The sequence below is a fragment of the Danio aesculapii genome, chromosome 5 (genome assembly GCF_903798145.1).
Source record: "Danio aesculapii chromosome 5, fDanAes4.1, whole genome shotgun sequence".
Lineage (NCBI taxonomy): Eukaryota > Metazoa > Chordata > Actinopteri > Cypriniformes > Danionidae > Danio > Danio aesculapii.
The window spans coordinates 38,760,852-38,788,507 of record NC_079439.1 but is presented as its reverse complement, the minus strand read 5'-3'; the positions used below and the strand labels follow the sequence as shown (position 1 = coordinate 38,788,507).

The 27,656-nt window shown below is 37.7% G+C and overlaps 1 protein-coding gene across 1 annotated transcript; it reads left to right on the top strand.

Moving 5' to 3' along the window:
* The first annotated feature begins 1,290 nt into the window (after positions 1 to 1,290).
* wdr44 (WD repeat domain 44) lies at positions 1,291 to 27,144 on the top strand. The gene is made up of 19 exons (XM_056458149.1): positions 1,291 to 1,800; positions 3,686 to 3,719; positions 8,327 to 8,404; positions 9,450 to 10,062; positions 11,991 to 12,124; positions 12,228 to 12,320; positions 14,357 to 14,493; positions 16,531 to 16,614; positions 17,837 to 18,095; positions 18,209 to 18,347; positions 20,105 to 20,169; positions 20,254 to 20,370; positions 20,486 to 20,608; positions 22,438 to 22,629; positions 22,727 to 22,828; positions 22,960 to 23,075; positions 23,184 to 23,311; positions 26,179 to 26,313; positions 26,398 to 27,144. The coding sequence occupies exons 1-19, from the start codon at positions 1,724 to 1,726 to the stop codon at positions 26,484 to 26,486; spliced, it is 2,715 nt and encodes a 904-aa protein (XP_056314124.1). The 5' UTR covers positions 1,291 to 1,723; the 3' UTR covers positions 26,487 to 27,144.
* Positions 27,145 to 27,656: the final 512 nt, after the last annotated feature.

Genomic DNA, 27,656 nt, shown 5'->3' with positions numbered 1-27,656 from the left:
GGTGATACAGTTACCCCCACACTCCAAAGACATGCGCTATAGGTGAATTGAATAAACTAAATTGTAGTGTATGTGTGTGAATGCTAGAGTGTATAGGTGTTTCCCAGTGTTGGGTTGCCATCCGCTGCATAAAACTGTATAAGTTGGCGTTTCATTCCGCTGTGGTGACCCCTGATTAATAAAGAGACTAGGCGAAAAGAAAATGAATAATAATAATAATAATAATAATAATAATAATAATAATAAGAAGAAGAAGAAGAAGAAGAAGAAGAAGAAGAAGAAGAAGAAGAAGAAGAAGAAGAAGAAAATAAAAATGCAAATATATAAAAATATTAATAGATCAGAATAAACTGTACATTTAACAATTAACATTTTAGGATAAAACCGTAATAAAAACAATAATAATCAGTATATTTACAATGATTCCTTTATAATAGTTTAGGGTCTCTCTCTCTCACACACACACACACACGCACGCGCACACACACACGCGCGCGCGCGTGCACACACACAGAGAGAGAGAGAGAGAGAGAGAGAGAGAGAGAGAGAGAGAGAGAGAGAGGCATTAATATAAACAATGTTTACAAAACAAATAAACAAAGAACGTTTTATTCAGAACAGATAAATATAAAAGGCATGTCATGAGAAACAATAATAACTTTGAAGTTAATATCTCTGGAGCTGTATATACAGAGGGTGTTGGTTTGTGCATGTATTCGTATACAGGTAGGCCTATTCACATAACTCTCAATGCTTTAATTCATATTTATACATATTTCTAAGTTTTACTTTATGAACAAAACCTAGCAGCAATTTGCTGAAACATAATTATAAAAAAATATGCTGAATTATACTGACTAGCCTACTGCACTCTCCAGTGGATGGAAAGAGGAATCATAAAATCTATCTATCTATCTATCTATCTATCTATCTATCTATCTATCTATCTATCTATCTATCTATCTATCTATCTATCTATCTATCTATCTATCTATCTATCTATCTATCTGTCTGTCTATCTGTCTGTCTGTCTGTCTGTCTGTCTGTCTGTCTGTCTGTCTGTCTGTCTGTCTGTCTGTCTGTCTGTCTGTCTGTCTATCTGTCTGTCTGTCCGTCTGTCCGTCTGTCCGTCCGTCCGTCCGTCCGTCCGTCCGTCTCCGATCAAAGATCCATCTGAGCAGCATCAGACTGTATTATGGTATTATTATGCTGTACAACACAGTCTACAGATCAGCTGTGTGTATTGAAATGGAACGTCTTCAAATCCCGCGAGATGTTGTTGCGAGATTTCGCTCGACGCGAGAAGACCTGTCGCCGTTTCTCTTCCTACTCTCGGTTTGTTTTCCATCATAAATCCCGGTAGGGGATCGTCCCGATATGCTAGGATCACTGACAGTCCGCGCGAACGGCCTCGGGAGGAGCTTCGCATCGCATTGCCCCCTGATCAGATCGACATAACCGGATAATTTAGCTTTTAAAAAGATAAAAGTCAAGCCCGCCGTCCGAGATCTTGTAATCTAGGCCGTGTGTTTGCTGGCGCTATCGCACTTTCAGGTGAGCAGAGCCTCTCCCAGCACTCATGCCATAGGCGCGGGCCAGGCGCAAATCCAGTTCCGTGTCTGGCGTTTGTTTGCTGTTTTCCTGCTTCACGGGACCTGGGAGTTTATCCTCGTTCGCCGAGAGAGCAGCAGTGGCGGCGGCCTCTGTATGCAGCCCGGGCTCAATGGCGTCCGACACCAGCGACACGGAGGAGTTTTACGATGCGGCGGAGGATGTCAACTTCAGTCCCTCACCCCATGCGTGAGTGTCATGTACAAAATTAATATTGCTTCTATATTACCCCAGTTTGATGTCTAATGTCTGTTATTTGAATAGAGCTGCAGCTGTCAAAGCTGTCAACAGTGTTGCCATCGCTTGTTTATAGATTCCAGCTATCCACTGTCTATTATGTGCTTAAATAAAAAGTCATATGACTTTTACGCGAGCGAGCTGTCTATCTAGACAGCATTTATTTGGACGGTCGTGCCCGTTGAGTTGAAACCACCTCGCTGACACGTAGCGTTTAGATGATGTTTTTCTCGTTATGCTGTTTTACTGTTGTCACCTGAAACAAAAAGATAACATGGTTTAAAATGTATAGTTTACCTTGCAGAACTTTTACTATTGTGTTTCTCAGCGGAAAGTCATGCAGGTTTGGAACAACAACACGAGGATCTGTACAGTACCCTTCATAATGGCAATTTGCATTTTACAGGGAACTGTCTCTCTTTTTTAATCAATATATTTATTATTTTCACATCAACAACTTATAGAATCATTTCAGTATACATGTAAACATTCTTTTCTGACCACCCTCCCCCCCCAATTCCAACCCTCACAAGACAGAACGCTTTAATGGACATAATTGTGAAACTTTGAGCTGATGTGTTAAATAAGAAGTAAACAAACAATGAGGACAAATAAAAAATTAAAGTAATGAAGAGTCATACATTTTTCATCATTCTTTTCAATAAATTTAACATCCATGTTATTCATCTATTCAATAATTGTGCCCCAAATCTTTTTTTTTTTAAGATGAAGCATTATTTTTTATTAACAGAATCATAAGATGAAAGTTCTCCAGGCCACACAATATGACTTGGTGGTTCTACTGTTTTCCATTGTATAGTAATGCATTTCTTAGCTGCTATCAGAGCTAAAGAGTTAGTTTAATTAAACGTAAATTCTTCCTTTGATCGAGACGAAGAACTGATTCATCCCTCAGTAACATACATCTTGAACCAGGTAGAAGGTTAACGTTAGCAATTTTGTTAATAGTTTGCATTATATTTCTTCAATAGGTTTTAGGTTTGGAACATGTCCAAAACATATTTAATAGTGTAAGGGAACTGTCTCTTTATGAAATGCCCAGCTTGTACAAAATTAGACATTTTCTAAAAATGACACTTTGCAAATGATGCATCTGCACTGAGGCTAGTTTGACAGGCAGTGTTTTAGTCACCATTATGATTACTATTTTCTACTACCCAGAAGACTCAGAAACCTAATGACTCTAATTCTCAGTCTGAAGAAAGATTTCTAAGCTGAAGTTTTTTGAAAACTGAAATAATTCGTCTTTTGTGAACGACAAGTCTCCATTTTGTCATTAGTAGGAAAATCCTCTCGTTCTTGTTATCACAGCATGACTGGGGTCAAAGGTGTGTGTGTGTGAACAATGTCAGACAGTGTCACAGGAATGTTTTGACAGTGTCCTCAGTGTGATTACATTAAAATGTTCAGTTGCTGTGCTTGTGCTGGTCGAAGGGTGTGTTATGAATGTGATGAAGGGGCTTGTCTGTTCACGAATGCTGCGTCAGACGGGCTGCACTAGCTAGTTTTAATTAGCCTCAGACCACTTTGAAAGTGAACTCTGTGGCTGAAGGAGCCTACACACCCTCTGTTTTCACATACACACCACTTTGTTGATGTTTACTAATTAGTCTAACTAGATTTCATTCTTACTGTAATGAGGTATTCAAAGACCACTTCAATTAAAGATATAGATGGTTTTTGACTAGAAAGTTAGCATGTGTCTCAAAATGGAGCTCTGCTTGATAATGCATGTGTTTATAAATGTTGTATGAGTTTGTGAAGCTTGATCTGGATGACTTGCATTCTTAAATTTTTGTTTTTTTACTTCTTGTAGGTCACCTGCAAAGTTTGAACTTCCTCAGCCTGGGGTAAGAGTTCTCTCTTTGTACTTTAACATGTACATGCATGTGCATTACATATTTTTAGTGGAAATGTGACTTAAAGAGAAATTTCTTAGAACTGACTAAACGTCAAAATGGGTTGGGGACTATGCAGGTGTGACTGGTTTGGTAAATTGTATAATGTGAAATTGAATGCATTCTGCTATCGGTAGCTGAAAGAATAACATGAGTAAAACTATGTATTACAGAAAGGTGACAGAATTATACCCCGGCATAGGGTACATCAGTACATGCAAATGAAATGCTGTGAGTCTCACACACCATTGTTTCCTCATTCTTATGTAAATAATGCGAGTGTAAAATCCATGTTAAAAACAGGCTAATCGAAAAACAGACTCTGACGATCGTCACAGGATCGTTAATATGTATGGCCCAGGCTGTGTTTTCCCGGTGAGATTAAGATAATGATAACTTCTTTTCCCTATTTTTAAAGAGCCCATATTATGGGTTTTTGAAAATGCCCTTCCATGTAGTGTGTAACACAGCTCTAAGTGAAGTGAAATATCCAGCTAAGGCTTAAATCTGTAAGTGTACAGTGTTTAAAACTATTGATTCATCTATAAAAGAGTCGACTCATAGTGCTTCAAACGAGTCGTCTTGATAACGAGTCATTAGGTGTTTCGCGATGACGCAGCTACGAAACACAAGTAGTTGGGCGCGCAAACCCGGGAGATTTGAAACCTGCGGCCCCGCCCACTAACAGAAAAAAAAAGTCTCACACACACACACACATAGACAGACACCGGTCGAATGAAGTCACGCTGTGCAGATGGATATTATGGACAGTGTAATCAAAGATGAAACATCAGCAATATAGCCCAGCCTTGAGCAGTTCTGAGTGCTTCTGAAAACTATATGCTTTCAAAGAAGACTTCATCAGTTTGTTAAAGGAAGGATCAGTATAGACTGTCAGAACATGGATCAGTGCATCATGAATCAGTTTCTACCCCCATTTCACCAGTGTAAGTATGTGCGATTAAAATTATTGCCTCGTTTACTCTAGCTTGCAAATGATGTATTTAGTTGTGTTTTGTTACTTGTAACTGCGTGTACTGTATCAGGTTAACTCTTTATATTCTCATATCGTGTGTAAAGCCACGTTGAAAACGCGACGCGTGCCGCTTTGATTACGGATCGTCAGCTGTTTACACACATGCAACGGTCAAGTAATGTGAGTGTGTGTCTCCCCGTGTGTGTAACGCACAGGTATTAGCGGATATAACTGAGCGCCGCGCCGCCTCAATTCAGCCGCTCATTTATGGACGCGCCGGCCCTGTGTGTGTGTAACGCACGGGTATTCGCGGATATAACCGAGCGCCGCGCCGCCTCAATTCAGCCGCTCATTTATGGACGCGCCGGCCCTGTGTGTGTGTGTCTCCTCGTGTGTGTAACGCACGGGTATTCGCGGATATAACTGAGCGCCGCGCCGCCTCAATTCAGCCGCTCCTTTATGGACGCGCCGGCCCTGTGTGTGTGTGTGTGTGTAACGCACGGGTATTCGCGGATATAACCGAGTGCCGCGCCGCCTCAATTCAGCCGCTCATTTATGGACGCGCCGGCCCTGTGTGTGTGTGTCTCCTCGTGTGTGTAACGCACGGGTATTCGCGGATATAACTGAGCGCCGCGCCGCCTCAATTCAGCCGCTCCTTTATGGACGCGCCGGCCCTGTGTGTGTGTGTGTGTGTGTGTGTGTGTGTGTGTGTGTGTGTGTGTGTAACGCACGGGTATTCGCGGATATAACTGAGCGCTGCGCCCTCTCTATTCAGCCGCTCATTTATGGACGCGCAGGCCCTTTGTGTGTGTGTGTGTGAAAAGAGTAAGAAGACTGTGACTAGGAGGCTAGGAGATCTCCTCGCCAGTTCTTGGACTTTTTGCTCAATAAAATAGTTCGTCGTCAGTATTTTCTAGTCCATCGTCTGTGTTTACATTCACCCGCTGGCAGCCAAAATCCACTGTGAAGCGTGTATGCACTGTGACTACTTTTATATTGTAGATTAGCAGCTGGGCATTTCACTCTGTCTCGCGCTGAAGCCTGTCACTGTCGACCAATCGCAGCAGGCTGCCATTGGTCCAATCAGCGCAGATTAGCTTCGCGCTGAGGAGGGGTTTGGGAACAAATGAATTGCTGAACGATTCATATGGGAGTCGCTGGGATAATTAGGTAAAAATAAATGCAGATTATAAGACCATCAAAGTGTTGTTTGACCTTGCATGCATATTAGACTGTTGTTGGAGACCCTTACAACCTAAATATGACCCTATTTCATGTATAATATGGGCTCTTTAAGTTTATCTACTAGGGGTGTGAACCTACACTAGTCTTACGGTTCGGTTTGGTTACGATTATTATGCCATCGATTCAATTCGATATCTCTGTGCATTGACGAGGCTTTCCATTTATATTAACAGTTTAATATTTCACTTATCAGCTCAATAATTCTTTTATTTATATTTTAAATATAAGTTACAAATTTTAATACATGATAAATATGATAAATATATTTATATATTATTTGTAATACAATTTTGTCCTTTAATACAGCAGTCAGAAATATGTACTGTACCTTTAATTTTACTTGCTTCAAGAAAACACTCTTTTTGAATGAGTCAAGCAAAACTAAAAGACATGCACAGAACAACATGAGCATTTATAGCAAATAAACAAATGTAAATATTATCCCGCTTGCTTTTTTGAGCGAGCTTGTGATTGATTACACGCCCAACAGAAAAGGCTGCAATTGGCTTTAACGATCAGCGCAGCTCTGGCGCTGTTCAACAAACAGTGACTCGGTGGAGAAAACTCGCTCTGCAGACACGCTCGTGTCTGGATCCACAAGTAATTGTTATATATTGTATGTAGGATATATTATATAGTTATATATAGTAATTGTTATCGTTATTGTTGTAACAGCCGAGAGAGGAGATAAACGTTATCTCACGAACATGCAAGCTTTAAATTTTTCTTAGCTGGATTCTGATGTACTTCCCTGTCAGTGAAAGACTGTCCAGCAAACTCTCAAGCAGTGAATTGTGCACAGTTATCTGCTTTTTAAGTAGTTGAAGTGTTTTAATTACTCTGTCTCATTCCTCTCCATAGTAAGCTGCCGCCATATAACGCATATGTGATAAATGATGTCAGTACATTATAACAGGTTATGATTATGACTCAACCTGTACTGAATTGTTCGCATCTGCATCATAGTGCATTAAAGAAACAAGTCACTTCTACCTCACTACCACTTCAGTTGAAAAGCTTGTTAACGAGGCATCTACTGTAAAATATTTTTTTAATAATAAAGTATGATTGTTTTGCACATGTTTATTTCAGAGTACATTGTGTGTGTGCGCGCGTGTGTGCGCGCGTGTGTGTGCGCGTGTGTGTGTGTGTGTGTGTGTGTGTGTGTGTGTGTGTGTGTGTGTGTGTGTGTGTGTGTGTGTGTGTGTGTGTGTGTGTGTGTAAGAGAGAGGGCACTGACAAGAGCTACTGAGCATAAGAGCAGAGCTCATTAATATTCACGACTGTTCCAAATATGGTCAAAACCAAGCTTTTCATTATAGAAAATTATATAGAAATTCTTGTGATTAAATGAGCATATAAAAGTTTCTGTACGCTTTCCTAAGATACATACCTACCATGTAGATATCTGAGAATGATTTTACATATTAAATCAGCACACTTCAGTATATGGCACTTTAAAGAACATACAAGGTACAGGGGACTCTTTACAATACTGTGTTGGTGAGTTTATGGGTCTTGTTTGAGTCATAAGCAGGCTGATGGTTATAACCTTTTAGTGAAGTGCTTTAGTCACATGAGTGCAAGATGGAAAGATGATCTGAGGTTTAAACCAGGGGTCTGAGACTCTGAGATCTGTTTATACATGTAAATAAAACAGATTCTTCACAACAAACCAGATGTCAGCTGCTGTTAAAGTATTTTCAGTGAATGTTTTGTGAAATCTGTAACTGTGTTTGGGTTTTTAATATCTTGAATGGTTCTTAATTCAGACCCAATAATATTTTGCATCCTTTTGCACTTTTTTTTCTTAGAAAACTGTTTAAATAAAAAATTATTATTATTATTATTATTAATAAAAGTGGTTTTATAAATGTACTGCAGTTGATATTTCAGGTTACAGTAATTTCAGGTTACCTTTTATGTTCAAGAAAGCTACATTTATTTGATTTAAAAGAACAGGGAAAAAAGCTGTTTATTATTAAATGTTATTACAATATTGAATAAATCATGTTTTTGGAAATATAATTGAAATGTCATTTACTTCTGTGATGGAAAAAATTAATTTCCAGCAGCCATTATTCAAGTCTTCAGTCAGTGTCATATGACCTTTCAGAAATCACTAATACTCTGATTTAAACTTTTTGTAACCATAAAAGTGTTTAAATCTAATACAAATCATCTATTTGAATAATACATTTTATTCATAATTATTATTTTATAATTAATAATTATTTATTCATTATATCTAATTGTTATTAAATATAAATTTAGACATGAGGGGCTTATAATTAAGAATCAGATTTTTTTTTTAACTGCTGCATTTGATTGGCTGTAGGGTCCTGCAGAGAACGTGGTACAGGAAGTTGCTCCTGGATTAGTTCAACCAGAACCCCGTCATGATGATTCTCTTCAGGTGAGTTTGACCATAATAAAGCCTTGCACCTTTGTTCCCCTTATCTAGTCTCCCTCTTTCCAAACTCTCTCAGTTTCATATAACAGAAGTATGATGTGGTCTCTAGTATATATTTACTGTTGGATGTCTGCCCAAAAAGCAGATCATTTCTCTTAAGCAGTCCTTCAACAGGTCACTTACAACCCAGCAAGAAAAGTACTTATAAAAAAGCAGAGAAAATCTTTCTGTCACAATATATCCTTCCAGCTTCAATGTCACAATGTGTGCATCCACAATTGTCATATCACAGGATAAGCTGATTTTAGATTACGGTTAATTAGACCTTACAGTTCAGAACGCATGAGGTTTGTAGAGTCACTGCAGAGCTTAACCATAAACGAGTGAAAGTTTGTTATTTTCATGTGTTTATGAGGCCTGTGACTGTATGAGGGTTTTTAAAAATGTTCAGACATAATAAATTGGACCATTTATAACTTCAATAACGATTAATTTTATTCAATTATTTCTACAATGAAGACTTTACAGTAATATTTTACATTTGATAATTCAATAACTACCTGAATACACTTAGAAAACCATATAACACTGTTTTTTTTTTATTTATGTCCTTTGCTCTATTCTATAACTATGCTAGTAGATTGTTTATTACATTTTATGCATATGCACCTCATACAGACTCTTACCAATCAATCTGAAATGATAAATTCTTTTGAAACAGAGCTATTGAAGTCAGTTTGGTGAAATTGTACTTATATCGCAATATATATCTCAGTAAAGCAAATATCATAATGCTAGTTTTTTCCAATATTATGCAGCCCGAAAACCTGTGCATCAAACTAGTTTAAAGTATTTAGTGCCAGTAAACTGACATGAGGTTATGTGTTTGATATTTCGATGTCAAACTCGTCTAAATCAAGAAACACAGACTTTGAAACCTTCGTAGATATAAATCATTATTGATGTTGTATTGAAACAATGTAAGATTAGACTTCTAGTATAAACAAAGCACCCTACATGAATTTTAAAGCACTGTCCCTCTTTCCAGATCATTGACAGTATTATCGAAGAGAGTCAAAAGAGTGGAGTTGAGGAAGAGTTGTTGAGAACGGAAGAGACCTGTGAAGCCTCTTCTGAAGGGGAGAAGCCAGAAGCAGAAGACTGTAGTGTTGAAGAGACACCAGTTCCTGAGGTTCTTGTGGTGGTGCTTCCGGAGGATCCTGATGTGACTCCATATGACTCCGGTTGCACTGAGCAGGTGCCCGATGTAAGACCGAGGGAAGTGAGGCCACAGGACATTCATGATAGAGCACCGGATGTGGCTGGTTCTGCCCAGGTGGGTCAAGACCAGGGTATGCCACCCCCTCCGGACATTACTAGTGCTCTGGGTCAGCCATCGCTACCTGTTTCTCTGCCCTGTGCAGAGACAGCTGATATTCTAGAGCAAGTTTCTACGTCTGATGGCGATGGGCCCGGCCCTTCCAAACCTCCCAGACAGTTTACAGTGGAGCCTGACATTGTAGCGAGTACTAAGAAGCAACCGCCCTCAAGACCGCCTCCACCCTCTGGGGCTCCTCCTCCTCGGCCGCCTCCCCCATCACGACCCAGCTTTTCGGCTAGCAAAAAGTCCCAGGAAGCGATTCGACCGACAGGACTTGAAGGTACTTTTTTCTTTGTTTTATTTATGAGGATTACACTGACTTAATATATAAAATGCAAGTCTTACACATGACATTTAATATTTTAGAACTATTGAATATACAAGCCTCTCAGTCTTTGGGAAATTAACATGAACAGCCTAATTGTGTTTATGACTGGGAAATGCTGACATGGTTTTAATGACCAGGTTTTTGAGTTGGCATTTCATAAACTTTAAATATGATGGAAAGGAGACCAATTGGTGTATTTTAGGATATTTTTTAACCGCAACAATTTTGTTCAATTTGCATATTTACAGTGCTCAGCATAATTGAGAAAATGAATATTTGTATCAATTTCTCAGGGAACATAGGTGTATTTTGGTGTGTTTAAACAAAACAGATTTATTAAACAGATATATTTATCAAAATAATATTAGTCACCAAACATATTTAGAAATTGAAAGATAATCAAATTGAATTCAAGCTGTATATATGTAAATAAATTACAACCTACAAAATTTCAACAATTTTAATTTGTTTTTTTGGCTTCTCTTGATTTTCCTTTTTTAATTTTTTTATTTTACTGGTTTATTGGTACCGTTATCATAAGTTATTTTGCTAGATAAGCTCTAAATTTGACTTCAATACTGACTAATCTAATGTATATGCACAAATATAATATTTTATAGCTTCCTATTAACAATATGAATTTAAAAAATGAATTTGTGAGGGGTGTACTTATATGCTGAGCACTGTATGTATATGGAAATTATTTGATGCGCACTGCATCAATAAAAAAAAATCCAGATTCATTTCCGGATTTAACGTTTATCAGTCGTCAGCAACAAAATAACATGTACTGTACATATTGTACTGTACGTATAACCATTTCCTGCTAGTCTTATTCAGCACACAATGTTTTTTTATATAGAAAAGTAAGTATGTGATTGTTTAGTGTTAGAAAATGAAGACCAGGTGATTTAATAAAAATAAAGACTGGCAACAGAAGCAATCAAATGATATGAATACAATTAAAGAGAAAATTATAAGCCCCCCAAATGTTTCCCAAGTGATGTTTAACAAAGCAATTTTTACAGTTTTCCTATTATATTTGTTGTTCTGGAGAATGTCTCCGTTTCTTTTAGTTTGTCTGGAATAAAAAATGAAAATAAATTATATATTAAAATATTTTTTTTTCAATTGGCTACAGAGCAAACCAATGTTGTCCAAAGACCTGCATTATTAATTTTACTTGCTTAGTTAACAGAATTTATGTAATGTAGTGCATAATTGCACTTTAAACAGAATGTATATTGTCTATGTATATTGGATATTTATTTTGTATATTGCAAAATAAACAGTTAAATATTATGTCGTCATGACATAAACACAAAAAAGGGATTAGTTATTAGAAGGTAGTTGTTAAAATTAATGTTTTAAAATGTGTTTAAAATTTTTTTATGTTATACAGCTCTTGGGAAATATTTGAAAAATAATTTCTTTATTATACACAATATAATTTTTATATATTTAGAAATGTTTGTTTAGAAAAGTGCTTTGACAAGTCCCAGGTTGTTATTGTTAAATAATCGTAGTTATTGTTGATAAAACGGAATACAAGCATTAAAATGTTTTTTTTTTAAACAAAAATGTCACAATTAATATTTGCAAAAGGCATACCAGCATTCCACAAATCAATATTTATTTATGTGTTAGATGCCTTTTGCATTTGTTTTTTCTCCTTCTGTTAGTCTAACATGCAAATTAGGGTGTTAAATTAGCATTACTCCAAGAAACGGGCAAGAGTGAATGTGGCATTTGAATGTGAGAAACCTGTGATAACTTCAGAAGTGGGAAGTAGAATTTTCCAATAAAGCCTGAAGACATTTCTGTTTTGCATGACATGAAAAATATTTACTAAAACAAAATCATCCTCTTTGATTGGTCAGTCTCTGTAGACCCAGCAGATGAGCTGTGTGGATTGGTCAGCCCAAATGCCACAGTCCAATGCATTACTAAAGAAGTCCAGCACTCCCTGGACCTTGCTAGCGCCACTAGTGGAGATAAAGTCGTCACTGCACAGGTTTGAAGTTAAATATAGCCACTTTTTAGATAATATAAATATGCAGATTTAATTCTATATATTTGACCTCTCACTTTTTTTGTCTATTCTTTTGGTCGAGCAGGAAAATGATGAGCAGGCATCAAGTCCTAGTGGTGCTGAGACTGCTGGACCACAAAGACCAAGGTCTAACTCGGGCAGAGAGCTTACAGATGAGGTAATGTACACCTTTACATATCATTACAATCATCTTGAAACCTTAACGTATTCATATGTTAATCTATAACATATTCAGGTAAAAGGCAAAAGTCAGACTATAAAGGAATTACAACAGTCAGATGACTTCATCTTCACCACTATTAAGCTTCCCACAACTCTTATTTCCATTGTTAGGTTACGTGTCCACCGTTTCGTATTTCTAAACCAAATGCGCTGTTCGAAAAACTGTCAGCTGTGAGCATTTCTTTTTATCTGTTGATATGATGGAGTATTCCACTGTACCATTGCAAATTGAAGTCTTTAGCTGATTATTTGTTGAGAGGTGTGGTATTGTCCCACCACTCCTCTACTGTTTTGGACAGCTAGCTCAAAAGTGACACTGATAGGCTTGCAGTGAGGTGCAAATATGGTTATATGGTGCATATAACAAATAGCAAATATGGTTATATGGTGCAAATATGGTGCATTTATGGTTATAGCTAAACACTCAGTTTTTTTTGCCTGTAGGCAGTCAAAAAATGTGCCTCTACCGTGGACAACAGCCCAAAACAAATGCTCTGCTCAAGTTAAAAAAAAAAAAGCGAAAGTGCAAAATTACCCTCTGATATTAGATGGTGCCTAGCGAACTTGTAAGTCATGAAATAAGAGTGAATTGAAATTCACCATCAAATCCAATTTGCTTCGGTCCACTCCAACTGACATTATTGTAGTTGTTGTTGCGTTTATCATACAGCTCTTTGTGTTCAGACACCAATGAAAAAAGCAGCACCACATTCATCTTGGCTCGGTGCATTATCTTCTTTATTGAATGAAAGTGAAACTGGAATTACCTCCACTGTTTTGCGTTTGAGCACCTCCAAGTGGTGTTTACTGTTACTTCAGCAGTTCTGGAGAGGTTTTTGATGTGGCGCCTCAAAAAAAAAATAGCACAAGGCGTTTCTATAAAAATGGCGTTAAATATCACTGAAAAGCGCAAGCAAAAAGCATCCCTGTGTGAACAGGCCTTTAGACTCTCATTCTCTAGCATGGGTCACATATCAAAACAATTTTTGTACATAACACAGTGTATATCTTTATCCCAAAATTTTACCTATGGATCATAAGTAGTTTCGCAAAGTTTTTTTTAAACTGGCTATTTTTTTCCTAAGTGTGGAAATCTTGGGTGGGTGTTTTTCCAGAAAAGTATGTGCATAATCAGTGAGAGTGGACCTATCACCCTGCAGCATCGCTACACAGGATTTGGCTGACAATAAGTCCATAAATGTGTGCTTCTGAATGTGAGGGCAAGCTGATCTTGTTTAGCTGTAGTTAATTGGACCCCTTTCATTTATAAGTTTTCTATGCTTCAGCTGACTCCCCATCATGTTTTATTTGGAAATCGTGACTTTTATATTCAACAACATTCATTGTTGGAGGGCAGATTTAAATTTAATAGCTGATCAGTGATGCTCTGAATGTTCTGACCACACTGGTGTAATAATCCGCTCCAGGGTTTAGCTAAGACTGAGCTAAGGTGTGATGTGTTGAAGTCAAAGTGAACATGAGCTTAAATTTGAGCCTGTCAAGTGGATCAGTACAGTTCCATTTTGCAGTAAGACCTGTTTTTCACCAATAACCAAACAAAAACATAAGAATGGGGATTTAGTAATTTTTTTTTTGTGTGTGTGTGTTTCCGCTGTTTAACCAACAACAAAATAAAAAAAACACTGACTTTGGGATAATGGAACCGGTTTCAGTCTTATTGCTGTTGCACTCTCTGGCCTTGAAAGTAGGAAGGACTTATACTAAACTTTATTTTCATGGAATATGAATATTAATATGCAGGTGGAAGCCAATGGTTGTTGCTGATTCATTGAGGAGTAGATATAATGGTTATAACCATGTTCATTCAGCAATTGCACATTCATCCATTGATTTAACAGAGGCTTTTGTTTTATTGCGTAACATGGCCTGCTATTCTTTTTGATCCATTTAATCTCTGATAACATAATGGTCATTACTCAAGGCTATAATCTGTGTGTTTTTATTGTACAGGAGATTCTTGCGAGTGTGATGATCAAGAATCTGGACACTGGTGAGGAGATCCCTCTGATTCAGGCAGAAGAGAAACTACCCACTGGAATCAACCCGCTCACACTGCACATCATGAGGAGAACCAAGGAGTACATCTCGTAAGAGAACTGCATTTCCCATAATGCATCATCAGCAATTGCAACCAGATTTACATATTACATATACCTCCCTACTACATAGAAGCAGTTTGTGAAGTGTCCAAATGCACCTTAAGGCTGGTTTATACGTCGAGGGATCGTACGAGTGACACAGCCTTCTAGCAGTCGCATAGCCCTCGTCGGAGCATACACGTGTGCTTGACACAGAAGTATAAATCAGCCTTTACTTAAATTAAGAGATTAAATTGCAAATTAGGCTTATGGCAGTATCAAATCTTTTTTTTTGATACTAAAAAAATCAAGCTTTTATCATGTTATAAGGTATTTTTATGATATTGACCTAAGCAGCAAAAAAGTCACATTTAACATGTATAATATCGGAAATTCACTTTGTTTTCTTTATTTATTGTAAATAAATGTTTCAACTTAATTACTTTTCAAAATAATTATGAATAGTAACACTTTACAATTAAGTATAATTAGTAAATGTTAGTTAATGGATTAAATTCGTCAGAAAAAGCCAGATGTATTGCTGTTGCTACTGTATGTCAATATTAGATTAAAATACAGCTGAATCTGAATAATTATCACCTACATTTACTAAAAAGATCACAACTATTATTTTCAGGCATTATTAGGTTATTAGGCATTACCTAAGAGATTAAACACACCTAAGTTTAGTAAAAGCTTTTGTAGTTTTCATCGCGAGTTTACTTTAGGGTGCCATATTGCACAGTGTAAATGTACAATATCCCTTTGAATCACAGAATTTTCAATTAATATTTCAACATGTAATAGGCTAGGTTAACACATATGAAAATGTCAACATTTGACCTATTAAGCTAATCAATTAAGTCTCCAAACATTTTCCCACCACTTTAAATATTTTTAAAGCACTCTAAAAGTTTAAACAATAAATAATTATCCATTGTACTTTGAAGTTCCCACAATATAAATAAGTGTGCATGTTCATGATCACAATGTATTGAATTATTGAGTATCGGCATATGTCAGGTGCACATACACTGAACAATTTACTATCCCATTATAGCCATAGGGGTGACGCAGTGGCGCGGTAGGTAGTGCTGTCGCCTCAAAGCAATAATGTCGCTGGTTTAATCCTCGGCTGGGTCAGTTGGCGTTTCTTTCTGCGTTCGTGTTTCCTCCGGGTGCTCTGGTTTCCCCCACAGTCCAAACACATGCGGTACAGGTTAATTGGGTAGGCTAAGTTGGCGGTTCATTCCGCTGTGGCCACCCCAGATTTATAAACGGACTAAGCCGAAAAGAAAATGAATGAATGAATGATAGCCATAGGACATAATTTGTGATTTGTAGGTAAATTTGTAGTTTGTGATAAAAAAATAAAATAAATAATAAAAAGACCTATTACCTTACATACAAAGTAATTGTTAAAAAAATGAGGTCAACCTACTATCTGAATATTGCAGCCATAAATTGTGTTCTTTAAAAATGTGAGACTGAGATGTCATACTGTACCACATAATCCATTCCAGAGTTGTGGAACTCCTCAGAGCTGATTTTACATTTAATGTCTGATAGCGAGGATCATTCTCCTTATGCGACGCACTGCTTGTGCTGATGCGGCGAGGCCCTCAGGCAGCGGAATCGAATCCTATCAGTAATCCGATTCGCCACACTCTCATCTGCCCTCGTTTTATCATCCCGAATGAAACCTACAGACTGTTTTTTCCTCTTTTGAAGCGAGAAGGCATGTAATCCCTCCTTCTCTCCAGCTCTCTTCTGATTCGAAACCGCTCGAACACAAGTGGAACATTTTGGCAGGAAGTTCTTCATAATGCCGAGATGATAACAGTTTTGTAGTTTCTGTTGGTGTGATTAATCTGAAACAGTTGGGTTGCTGGATCTGGTCCTGGATCGCTGCTTCTCGTTTTCTCGTTTTACATCGGGATTAAATGCAAGCTAATTTTGAAAGGGGTTTAAAGGGAACTCCTGTCTGAAAGCCAGCAGCTATAGACGCTTTAGGGTGGGATCTCACACTTTCTCTTCTCTTGGCAGAAACGACGCAGCACAGTCGGATGATGATGATAAATCCCAGCCTGCCCTTACTGACACAGATGGAGGGAAGCTGAAACAGAGAACGTAAGAGATTGATTTTTTTTTTTGTTTTTTTTTGTTTATGACTGTTTAGTTATACTAAAACGCATTATTATAGGCACATACTAAGTTTTTAATCACGATACTCCTAAAATTATTCCGCATAAATCTGCAGATTTTTTTTACAAAATTCCCTGAAAAAAATAGCAAAAAATGTCCGCAGATTCTGTCTGGCTCTAGTTACCAGATTCCAGCATTCTTCAAAATATATTCCTTTGTGTTGAGCAGAAGAAAGAAAGCCAGACAGGTTTGAATCGGGTAACAATTGAGTAAATGATGACAGAATTTTAATTTTGGGGTAAATTATCCCCAATTATTATCAGTGGAAACGAATCCACTGTGAAAGAAATCCAACTATTTACTTCTGCGTCCATCTCTAATGATTTCAGTTTGACAGCTTGGGTGAAATATGCTTAGCCACGCCCCTCAAATTGTTTTCTGAGTGTGAAAGTTTCAACAACATGAAAAAGCACAAAAATAAAAACCCTGGCCCCCTACCCAATATTCAGTTTCAGTTGTATATGTTATCATACAGACATAAAAGTCTTCACATAGACTTTAATTAGAAAACTTCTGTAATAGTATAAATAATAGAATACTTTATTGTCTCTTTAATCAATTTAATCCATCAAGGCTGAAATAAATGTATTATTTAAAATATATAAATAAATAAAATACTACAGACCCCCCCCCCCCAGGGCAAAATTATTAGCCGTCCTGTGAAATATTTATTCTTTGATATTTAATGAAGTAAATTTTCACAGTATTTACAATAATATTTTTTCTTCTGGAGAAAGTCTTATTTGTTTTAATTCGACTAGAATACAAGCAGTGTTTTTTAATTTAAATAGCGACAGAGTAATTGTTAAAAATGACTTTCTTAACTTGTCTAGTTAACCTAATGAACCCAGTTAAGCCTTTAAACGGCACTTTAAGCTGAATACTAGTATCTTGAAAAATATCTAGTAAAATATTATGTACTGTCATCATGGCAAAGATAAAATAAATCAGTTATTAGAAACGAGTTATTTTAAATATTATGTTTGGAAATGTGTTGTAAAAATCTTCTCTCCATAAAACAGAAATTTGGGGGAAAATACATAAAAGAATTAAAATTTTAACAGGAGGGCTTCAATTTAATTTTGCCTTCAACTGTATAGTGTCCAGTGAGGAATTTATTTTTGATCTGTTTTCTTTTCTTGCTCAGAACACAGCTAAAGAAGTTTCTGGGTAAGTCAGTAAAGAGGGCGAAACACTTGGCGGAGGAATATGGAGAGAGAGCTGTGAATAAAGTGAAGAGCGTTCGAGACGAGGTCTTCCACACTGACCAGGATGACCCATCCTCCAGTGATGACGAAGGGATGCCGTACACACGACCGGTCAAGTTTAAAGCGGCTCACAGCTTCAAAGGGCCCTTTGACTTTGACCAAATCAAAGTGGTGCAGGACCTGAGCGGAGAGCACATGGTGAGGAGAGCGTGTGTGACCTTTAATCTGAACTTTAACCTGTTTAGTTATTTGTGATGTAGTAGTGAATTATTTACTGATTCTCTTTCTCTCTCTTTCTCTCTCTCGGTCAGGGTGCCGTCTGGACAATGAAGTTCTCTCACTGTGGACGGCTACTGGCAACAGCAGGCCAGGATAATATAGTTCGGATCTGGGTCCTCAAAAATGCCTATGACTATTTCAACAACATGAGAATAAAATACAATACAGAAGGTAACCACACGCATAGACGCATGTTATGTATATGAGACCTGCTGTTTTAAGATTTTTATAGTTTTAGTTGTAATAGTAGTTATAATGGTGGTGGTAGTGGTCATAATGGTGGTGGTGGTAGTAGTAGTAATGGTAATGGCTGGGTGGTAGAAATGGTAGTGGTGGTGGTAGTAGTAATGGTAGTGATAGTAGTATTAATGGTATTGGTGGTGGTAGTAGTAATGGTAGTGATAGTAGCGGTAGTAATGGTGGCGATGGTAGTGGTAGTAGTGGTAATGGTAGCGGCTGTAGAGGTAGAAATGGTGATGATGGTGGTGTTAGTAGTATTAATGGTAGTGGTAGTGATAGTAGTAGTAGTAATGGTATTGGTGGTAGTAGTAATAGTAGTAGTAATGGTGGTGGTGGTGGTGGTAGTAGGAGTAATGGTGGTGGTATTAGTAGTGGTAGTAATAGTAGTGGTAGTGGCTGGGCGGTAGAAATGGTGGTAGTAGTAGTGATTTTTAGTAGTAGTAGTGATGGTATTGGTATTAGTAGTTGTAATGGTGGTGGTGGTAGTAGTAATAATAGTAGTAATGGTGGTTTTAGTAGTATTAATGGTTGTAATAGTAATAGTAGTGATAGTAGTTGTAATGGTGGTGGTAGTAGTAGTAATGGTGGTGTTGGTAGTAGTAATAATAGTAGTAATGGTGGTTTTAGTAGTATTAATGCTTGTGGTAGTAATAGTAGTAGTAGTAGTAATGGTATTGGTGGTGGTAGTTGTAGTAGCAGTAATGGTGGTGGTGGTGGTGGTGGTGGTAGTAGTAGTGGTGTCAGTGGTAGTAATAATGGTAGTGATAATAGTAGTAGTAGTAGTAATGGTGGTAGTAGTAGTAATAGTAGTGGTAGTAGTAATGGTGGTGGTGGTGGAAATATTAGTAGTGGCTGTGACGGTAGAAATGGTGGTAGTAGTAGTAATGGTGGTGTTAGTAGTAGTAATAGCATTGGTAGTGGTAGTAGTAATGGTAGTGGTAGTAGTAATGGTGGTAGTAATGGTAATGATAGTAGTAGTAGTAATGGTAATAATAATAATAATTTGTGTTTTTAAGATAATGGTAGTAGTATATGTGATTAAAAAATCTTCACAAAATTCTAAAAAAATCACTTAATATAATTTATTTATGAATGAATTAAATATCAATTATGTTATTTAGTTTATTTTATTTAATACCAATGTTGTATCACGTTTTTTTAAGCTTAAAACAAGCAGCTTTACTTTACAGAAGTACTAGAAATAACTTTGCCTATCATTGAAAATATAAAAAAGATTGAGAACCACTGTTCTAAAGCATCAAAGCCCTCTTTAAGCCTCATAGGTGATAGTTTAAAGTGCTCTACGTAGGCAGCAAATGTCCAAACAAACAGAGCTCTGCCTTGGCTGCAGTTCTATTTGATTTCCATAGTTTGTTGTTAGCATGTTGCTAAGCTAATTAGTATTGCAGGATCTTGCTTTCTAGATCAGATATTTTTATTTTAAAGGTTTGTTGTAGGATTACATGTAGTCTTGGTTGTTGTGTGTGTTTGTATTGTGTACGTGTGAGCCTTACCCAAGACATAGTTCTATCACTGGTTGACAGATAATAACGGTTTTGAATGTGATTTGGCAGCTAATGGCTTCATTCTCAAAGCTAGCCTAATGATTTTTGCTATAACCACGTTCTTATGCTAGTTTTCTAGACTGAGTTTCTTTGTTTTAATAGTCTCTTTGGTTTCTCCCTCAGGACGCGTGTCACCGTCTCCCTCTCAGGAGAGTCTGTGTTCCTCTAAATCAGATACAGAAGGAGGGGTAAGGGGTTTTGTTTTCGCTTTTCTTTTTGGTTTGTAGTTTATGAAAAATGCTTTAAAATGCCTCTTGTTTCTGCTGGATCAGTTTGGTGCTGCTGTGGAAGATGCAGACACGGAGGATAGAAACGTCCCCTTCCGGCAGGTTCCTTTCTGCAAGTACAAGGGTCACACTGCTGACCTGCTGGATCTGTCCTGGTCAAAGGTGAGAGCTTACGGTCATCAGTGCCCCTCTCTGTAGGAAAGCAGTAGTACAGATTTTGAACAGCATGTTTAAAATGGTGACTATTGCAAATTGTTGCTTCTCCTCTTCTGTGCAGAACTACTTCCTGCTGTCATCATCAATGGACAAGACGGTTCGCTTGTGGCACATCTCCAGGAGAGAGTGTCTCTGCTGTTTTCAGCATATAGATTTTGTTACAGCCATTGCATTTCATCCTAGGGTGAGTGTGCAGGCTAGCGTAAACTACTGTTAATTATTTATTAGAGATTTTTAAAAAAAGTTTTGTTATGTATATTTGATTAAAAATACAGTGAAATTGATGCATCGAGAAACGTTACAATAGCAATTTAAATATCTATTTACTTTTTATTCCTTGCTTAAATAAAAAAAAAAATCTTACTGGCTGAAAAGTATGCAAGCTGACATTGAGTTTGTCAAAGAAAAACAAAAAAAAATGCATATTGAGGGTTCAAAACATTCACTGTGTAATGAAGTCTGTCAATAGAGTTAAAGAGTTAGAACACCTCTATAATTCAGATTATGAGAGCAAAATTTATCCCTTTTTAGTTTTTTTTTTCTCATATTTATAACATGTGACTCTGGGCCAATTTTGGGAATTTGAGTTTTCTACGTTGTCTGAAAGCTGAATATATGAGTACAAAATCAAACCAAAAGTGCTTCAGGGATAATCAATGTGTATGTGCTCTTTGGGTAAGGCATTCATAAAGATAAACATTGAAATCATAACTCCAAGGCACTCTGAAAAAATCTATATTTTTAATTCTTTCATTTTTGGAGTGTCTTGAACTTATGATTTTGCTGAGTACATAAACTTTTCGTTGATGTATGATGTGTTCAGATAGGACAATAGGAAAATCTGCGTATTTGACAAAACATAATACTGAGAAAACCACATTTAATTTAATCCAAATTAAGTTAATGCATAAATAGCTAATCCATAATTAGGTTTTGATATATTTACAGAAGGAAATTTGATAAATGTCTTCATGGAAAATGATCTTTAATTCATATTCTAATGATTTAAACATGCATAAATAAAAATGGGCCATTTTGACGTTAATTTTATAAAATTTAAAAAGAAATTCATAATAGTAACAAAACTAAATAATGTATCAGTTATACTATGATAACATTTAATTTAGTTTTGTCTGTGTTTTTTCTCTCAGTATCAGAGTAATTCAGTAGTATGTTATAGGGTCTCTTTTTGCGGCCATTAGTGTCAATTCGTCTTGGGAATGACAGATGCAAGTCCTGCACATTGGACTGAGAGATTTTGAACCATTCTTCTTGCAGAAAGTGGCCCGGTCACTATGTGATTCTGGTATAGGAAAGCATTTCCTCACTCATCCAAAACACTCCAAAGTGGCTCAATAATATTTATATCTGGGCACTGTGCAGGCCATGGGAGATGTTCAACTTTACTTTCATGTTCATCAAACCACCCTGTCACTAGTTAATTTTTTACAAATATTTTTGACTTTAATATTATACAAAATTAATTAAAGTGAGAACATATAAAATTAAAAAGAAATTCAAAATAGCAACAAAAACAAATAGTATATCAATTATAGCATGATAACATTTAATAAGTTTTGCCTGTGTTTTTTTTATCTCCCAGGATGACTAATTTAACAGATAAAACAGATAAAAGTCCTCCACATTGGACTGAGGGGTTTTGAACTATTCTTGTTTGCAGAATAGTGTTTAAGTCACTATGTGATACTGGTGTAGGAAATATTTCCTCACTCATCCTCCAAAACACTCCAAAGTGGCTCAATAATATTTAGTTCTGGTGACTGTGCAGGCCATGGGAGATGTTCGACTTCACTTTCATGTTCATCAGTCTGTTACCAGTCTATTTTTTTTTTTTTTAAATTACGTTAATTTTATACAAAATGAGTTACAATAATTAAAATGAGAACATAAAAAATTAAAAAGAAATCAAAATAGTAACAAAAACAATTAGTATATTAGTTATACCATGATAACATTTTAATTAGTTTTGCCTGTGTGTTTTTTTTCTCTCAGGATGACAGGTATTTTTTGAGCGGTTCTTTGGATGGAAAGCTGCGGTTATGGAATATTCCAGATAAGAAAGTAGCACTGTGGAATGAGGTGGACGGACAGACACGTCTGATAACAGCAGCTAACTTCTGCCAGAATGGAAAGTATGCAGTAATCGGCACCTACGATGGGCGCTGCATTTTCTATGACACCGAGGTGAGTGTTTGCTTGATTATATTGTTTCTTTCTCAACTTTAACGTACAGGATGACGTTATTTGTTTAATTAATTAATCGCTTATGTGTTCTGCTCAGCGCCTTAAATATCACACTCAAATACACGTTCGCTCTACAAGAGGCAGGAATCGAGTGGGCCGCAAAATCACCGGTATTGAGCCGCTGCCAGGAGAAAACAAGGTGAGTTGTGTTCATTTGAGGGGAAACTGAAGTTTACTGCAGTAAAGCACGAATCAGGACATTGTTGTTTATTCCAAGGTTGACGTCCATCACTGAGTTTACGCTCGTGCTGATCTCCTTTTCCTCTGCAGATCTTGGTGACGTCAAACGACTCCCGCATTCGCCTGTATGACCTCAGAGATTTGTCACTGTCTATGAAGTACAAAGGCTACGTGAACAGCAGCAGTCAGATCAAAGCCAGCTTCAGGTGAGAAACACACACAGCCCCAGAAACATCCGGCTGTGATCTCGCGCTTCTACCCAGGCTTTTCACGAAATGTGAGTGAATCTGAAGGATGTCTCCTTGTTCCTGCAGTCACGACTACTCTTACATTGTGAGCGGCTCCGAGGACAAGTACGTGTACATCTGGAGCACGTACCACGACCTCAGCAAGTTCACCTCTGTACGGAGAGACCGCAATGACTTCTGGGAAGGGATCAAAGGTAAGATGATGGAACGGAAATGAGTCATGTAGTGAGAGTTATTACAGGAATTCTTTGTTTTGGCAGTCTGTCGATGCTGAAATCGCAGAGGCTTCAAGTGTGTTCCAGAGTAAAGCTCATCTTTTATACGTGAGCAGATCATGATAACAGTGTTTTCACTGCTGTAAACCCATCTCTGCTTCTGCTTTGAAGTTCTGAAGTTGGCTGCACGATACTGGAAAAATAAGTGATGTTTTTGATTACAGGCTAGTCTTTAAACCCCTATGACAGAGTGAAAACCTCAGCAGAAATTGTGACTCTGATTAGCTGTTGTCATTTTCATCTCTTGTCTTGACTCCTGCCTTCAGTATTTAATTTCAGCTCTGGGTTCACCTTTGGGCCGCTCCAATAGCAGAACAGCAACCACTGGGGAGGTGGGAATATAGATAGTAAGGCCTCATCTGATTGGTCAAGTTTAAATAAACAACCAACCAAAGCATAAAATAAATGTAATTTATGTAATTTAATTTGCGATACATATACTACATATACAGAGATTGGACAATAAAACTGAAATGCCTAGTTTTAAACTACTATAATTCTTTAGTATGGTGTAGAGTCTCTTTTTGCGGCCATTAGTGCCAATTCGACTTGGGAATGACAGATGCAAGTCCTGCACATTGGACTGAAGGGTTTTGAGATATTCTTCTTGCAGAATAGTGGCCAGGTCACTACGTGATGCTGGTATAGGAAAACATTTCCTCACTCGTGCTAAAAAACACTCCAAAGTGGCTCAATAATATTTAGATCTGGGCACTGTGCAGGGCATAGGAAATGTTCGACTTCACTTTCATGTTCATCAAACCACCCTGTCACCAGTCTTGCTGTGTGTATTGGTGCACTATCATCCTGATACCCAGCACCGCTGTCAGGATACTATGGATTGAACCACTGGATGCACATGGTCCTCCAGAATGGTTTGGTAATCTTTGGCAGTAGTGCCCATCTAGGACAAGTATTGGAGATGCCATGATATTGCAGCCCAAACCAGTCACTGATCCACCGCCATGCTTCTTTTGGACATGCAAAAGTCTGGGTGGTATGCTTCTTTGGGGCTTCTCCACATCACAGCTCTCCCAGATGTGGGAAAAAGAACATGGACTCATCAGAGAGCAGTACATGTTTCACATTGTCCACAGTCCAAGATTTTTGCTGCTGGGACCCTTGAAACGGTTGTTTGGCAGTTGCATGTGTGACCAAAGGTTTGGCTATAGCAGCCTGGTCATGTATATTGACTCTGTGGGGAGCTCTCGATGAACAGTTTTGGTGGAAAAGGAGAGTTGAGGTCTACTTTTAATTCTTCAGTAAGTTGGGCAGCATGTTTTATGTTGGATACAATCCAAGTTAGCACCCGGACATCCCTTTCAGACAGCTTCCACTTACGCCCACATTTACCCCTCTTGGATGTGGTTTATCCTTCTTGGTGGCATGCTGACATTACTCTGGATACTGTGGCTCTTGATACATGACACAGATGCGCCAGAGAGACATAACAACAATTTGTCCTCTTTTGAACTCTGATATGTCACACATAATGTTGTGTGCATTGCAATATCTTAAGCAAAACTGTGCTATTCCCCTGCTAATTAAACCTTCACACTCTGCTCTTATTGGTGGAATGTGTAATCAGTAAAGATTGGCCATCAGACTGGTCAAATTTAGCTATGAAACCTCCAACACTAATGCTGCGGTCACACTAGAGTTTGTGCATGCTAAATTCTGTAGTACGGTGCTGTGAAAAGGGGCGGGATTAAACAAGATGATTAGACATTAAAAAAGCGAGCGATTGGTCCATGTATTAAATTTCTGTCCAGAGAGGTCATGTTTTGATCATTGATTGGTCTCACGCAATCATGTGATGCGATTTCGCAGGTCAGAGTTCACCAAGTTTGAACTTTGCAATGCAGCAAACTGCGAAACTTGTCGCACGAGCTTGCGTTTCCAGGCTGATGCATTCGCGTGCGTATGAATGAAAGTCTATGGGGAGAAAAGTGCAGTGTGACCGCAGCTTATATTGACCAGTGTTTCAATTTCATTGTCCAATCCCTATATTATTATTATTGTGATTATGATAATTGTGCAGCTCTAGTTTTTATTGCATTTTAAACCTATACAGGCTAAAACGCAAGATACTTGACCATTCTCACTCACTGGGCATGTGCATATTTTGTAACAGTCCATACGATCAGTCAGAGAGTGATTGTGGATAGCCATCTTTCCGTTTCCAAATTCCATGCCCTTAAATAGTGCACTATTAGAGTGACCAGCCATTTGTTGTGGTGTCCAAAACCATAGTGCATGTTTTGAAGTGCACTCAATCAATGCTACAACGCACTAACAAATGCACAACCAATGTCTTCTGACAAAGCAAAAGTTAAATAAAAATGTGTATTTTATTTTACTGTGAAATATTAAAATGTCTTATTGTCATTATTATTATTATTTATTTATTTATTATGATTAATTTAGGGGTTTTTAAACTTTAATGAATAGAAAAGTGCAGAGAATTGACAGGAAATAGTTGGGAACAGAGAGAGAGGAAGGGTCGGCAAAGTACCTCAAGCCGGGAATCGAACTCGGGTCGCCGTGAGCACCATAGTGCTATATGTCGGCGTACTTACCCACAAGGCTATTGGCGCTGACCAAAATTATTATTTTTAATATTGACAATAGCTAAATGCTTGATAAAAGTGAGCCCTAGAAACCATCCCAGCAAAACTAAGAGCTTTTATTTTAATCTAAAAGTCCCCCCTTATCTATGAATTCCAATTGATTGTCAGTGTCTGTACATTTTGGAGCTTAAATTATATCTCTATTCTGCTTTGTAGCTCATAACGCGGTTGTGACCTCGGCCGTCTTTGCTCCTCATCCGGATCTCATCGTGCCTCAGGAAGCAGGCTCCGAAAAACCAGACTCGGACTGTAAGAGCGACAGCACAGACGACTCGGAGACCATCCCATCAGGTACTGACATTAACAATGTGAATGTGACCATCAAATGTGGCACAGAAATAACCCCCAGTTCTCCCTTTCCTTATGTTTTCTCAGGGGCGCTAAAAACAGACCACTCTGAAGTTCTGCTCTCTGCTGATTTCACCGGAGCCATTAAAGTTTTTGTCAATGTTAAGAAATATTGAGTGCTGAATATGACACCCAGTGAGTATTTCAGAAAACAAACAAACAATGAATAGCTCCGTCCAGCTTTTCGGATAGAGCTAAAACAAAATCAGTGCCACTTTACATGTAACAGATCCCCCATTAATCGACCAATCGGCTGCTGGAGAGTACTCTGGGGGCGGAGCTGATAAGTTACGCCTCTTTTACAGAGAACAGGGACCCAGGAAGTTGTAAAGCGGGGATAGTTGAGCATCAGAGACAGATGGAAAAAAAAACACGGTTAATGCTTCTTTCTTTACCTTCTTATGCTTTTAATTTGATTTCTTTGGCGAGGTGGTGTTGTATCGTTACTGTACGTGCACAAAAAAGGGCTCTACATTGCACAGATCGATGATGCCATTTTAATGGATGAGTGAAACTGCAAGCCTGTATGGAGACAGGATGAATACGAGAGACGCAGGTGATCAGCCCTTCAAACACACACACACACTTTAATTTCCCCTGCACATTTTAATCCTCAAAGTCAATGTTTCTGGAAAGCCCAGTATCATACATTTCCAACACGAGCACTAACTCACTCGTTTCAATTTTGTCAGTGTTATTTTATTGTTGTAAAAATAATTGAACCTGATTTTTTTATGTGTATGATTCCAGAAATAAATAAAATGAAAAAATTAAGATTCTCCTTTTATGGTTTTTATTTAAATTCATACAAGCAAAGTTGGAGGATGTATATTTTAGATATTATTTTAAAGAGCCCCTATTATGGGTTTTTGAAAACAATTTAGGGTTTTTGCAGTGTAACACAGCACTAAGTGAATGAAAACGTCCAGCTGAGGAACAACTAACGAAATAGTCGACTCTGAGTCTAATAAATGAATCGTGTCTGGTTCGAATCTTTTGCCTAAACGCATCGATGTTGATACGGTACATTACCAAATATGAAGTGTCGGTTCCGGTAAAAACGTGAACACTACTTTCCCTTCAGACACTAGCGGAGCCTGGGGGATCACGAGACTGATCATGACGCAAAGATGAAGATCAGATGGAGATTCGGCTTAGGGAATAAATGGTTAAAGTTTATTTAACAACACCACAGTTTAGCCAACGGTGCTGTGTTTGTTCGTCATTTTCCAAATTTTTTTGATACAATAACCTACTCTGCAACACAGGATTTGTCGCCGTTTGCT

Bases quoted from the DNA above. Each gene is read 5' to 3' on its own strand.
- wdr44 (XM_056458149.1), top strand. From the start codon at position 1,724: ATGGCGTCCGACACCAGCGACACGGAGGAGTTTTACGATGCGGCGGAG. The intron at 12,321-14,356 runs GTAATGTACACC...TTTATTGTACAG, and splicing joins GCAGAGAGCTTACAGATGAG to GAGATTCTTGCGAGTGTGAT. The intron at 20,170-20,253 runs GTAAGGGGTTTT...CTGCTGGATCAG, and splicing joins AATCAGATACAGAAGGAGGG to TTTGGTGCTGCTGTGGAAGA.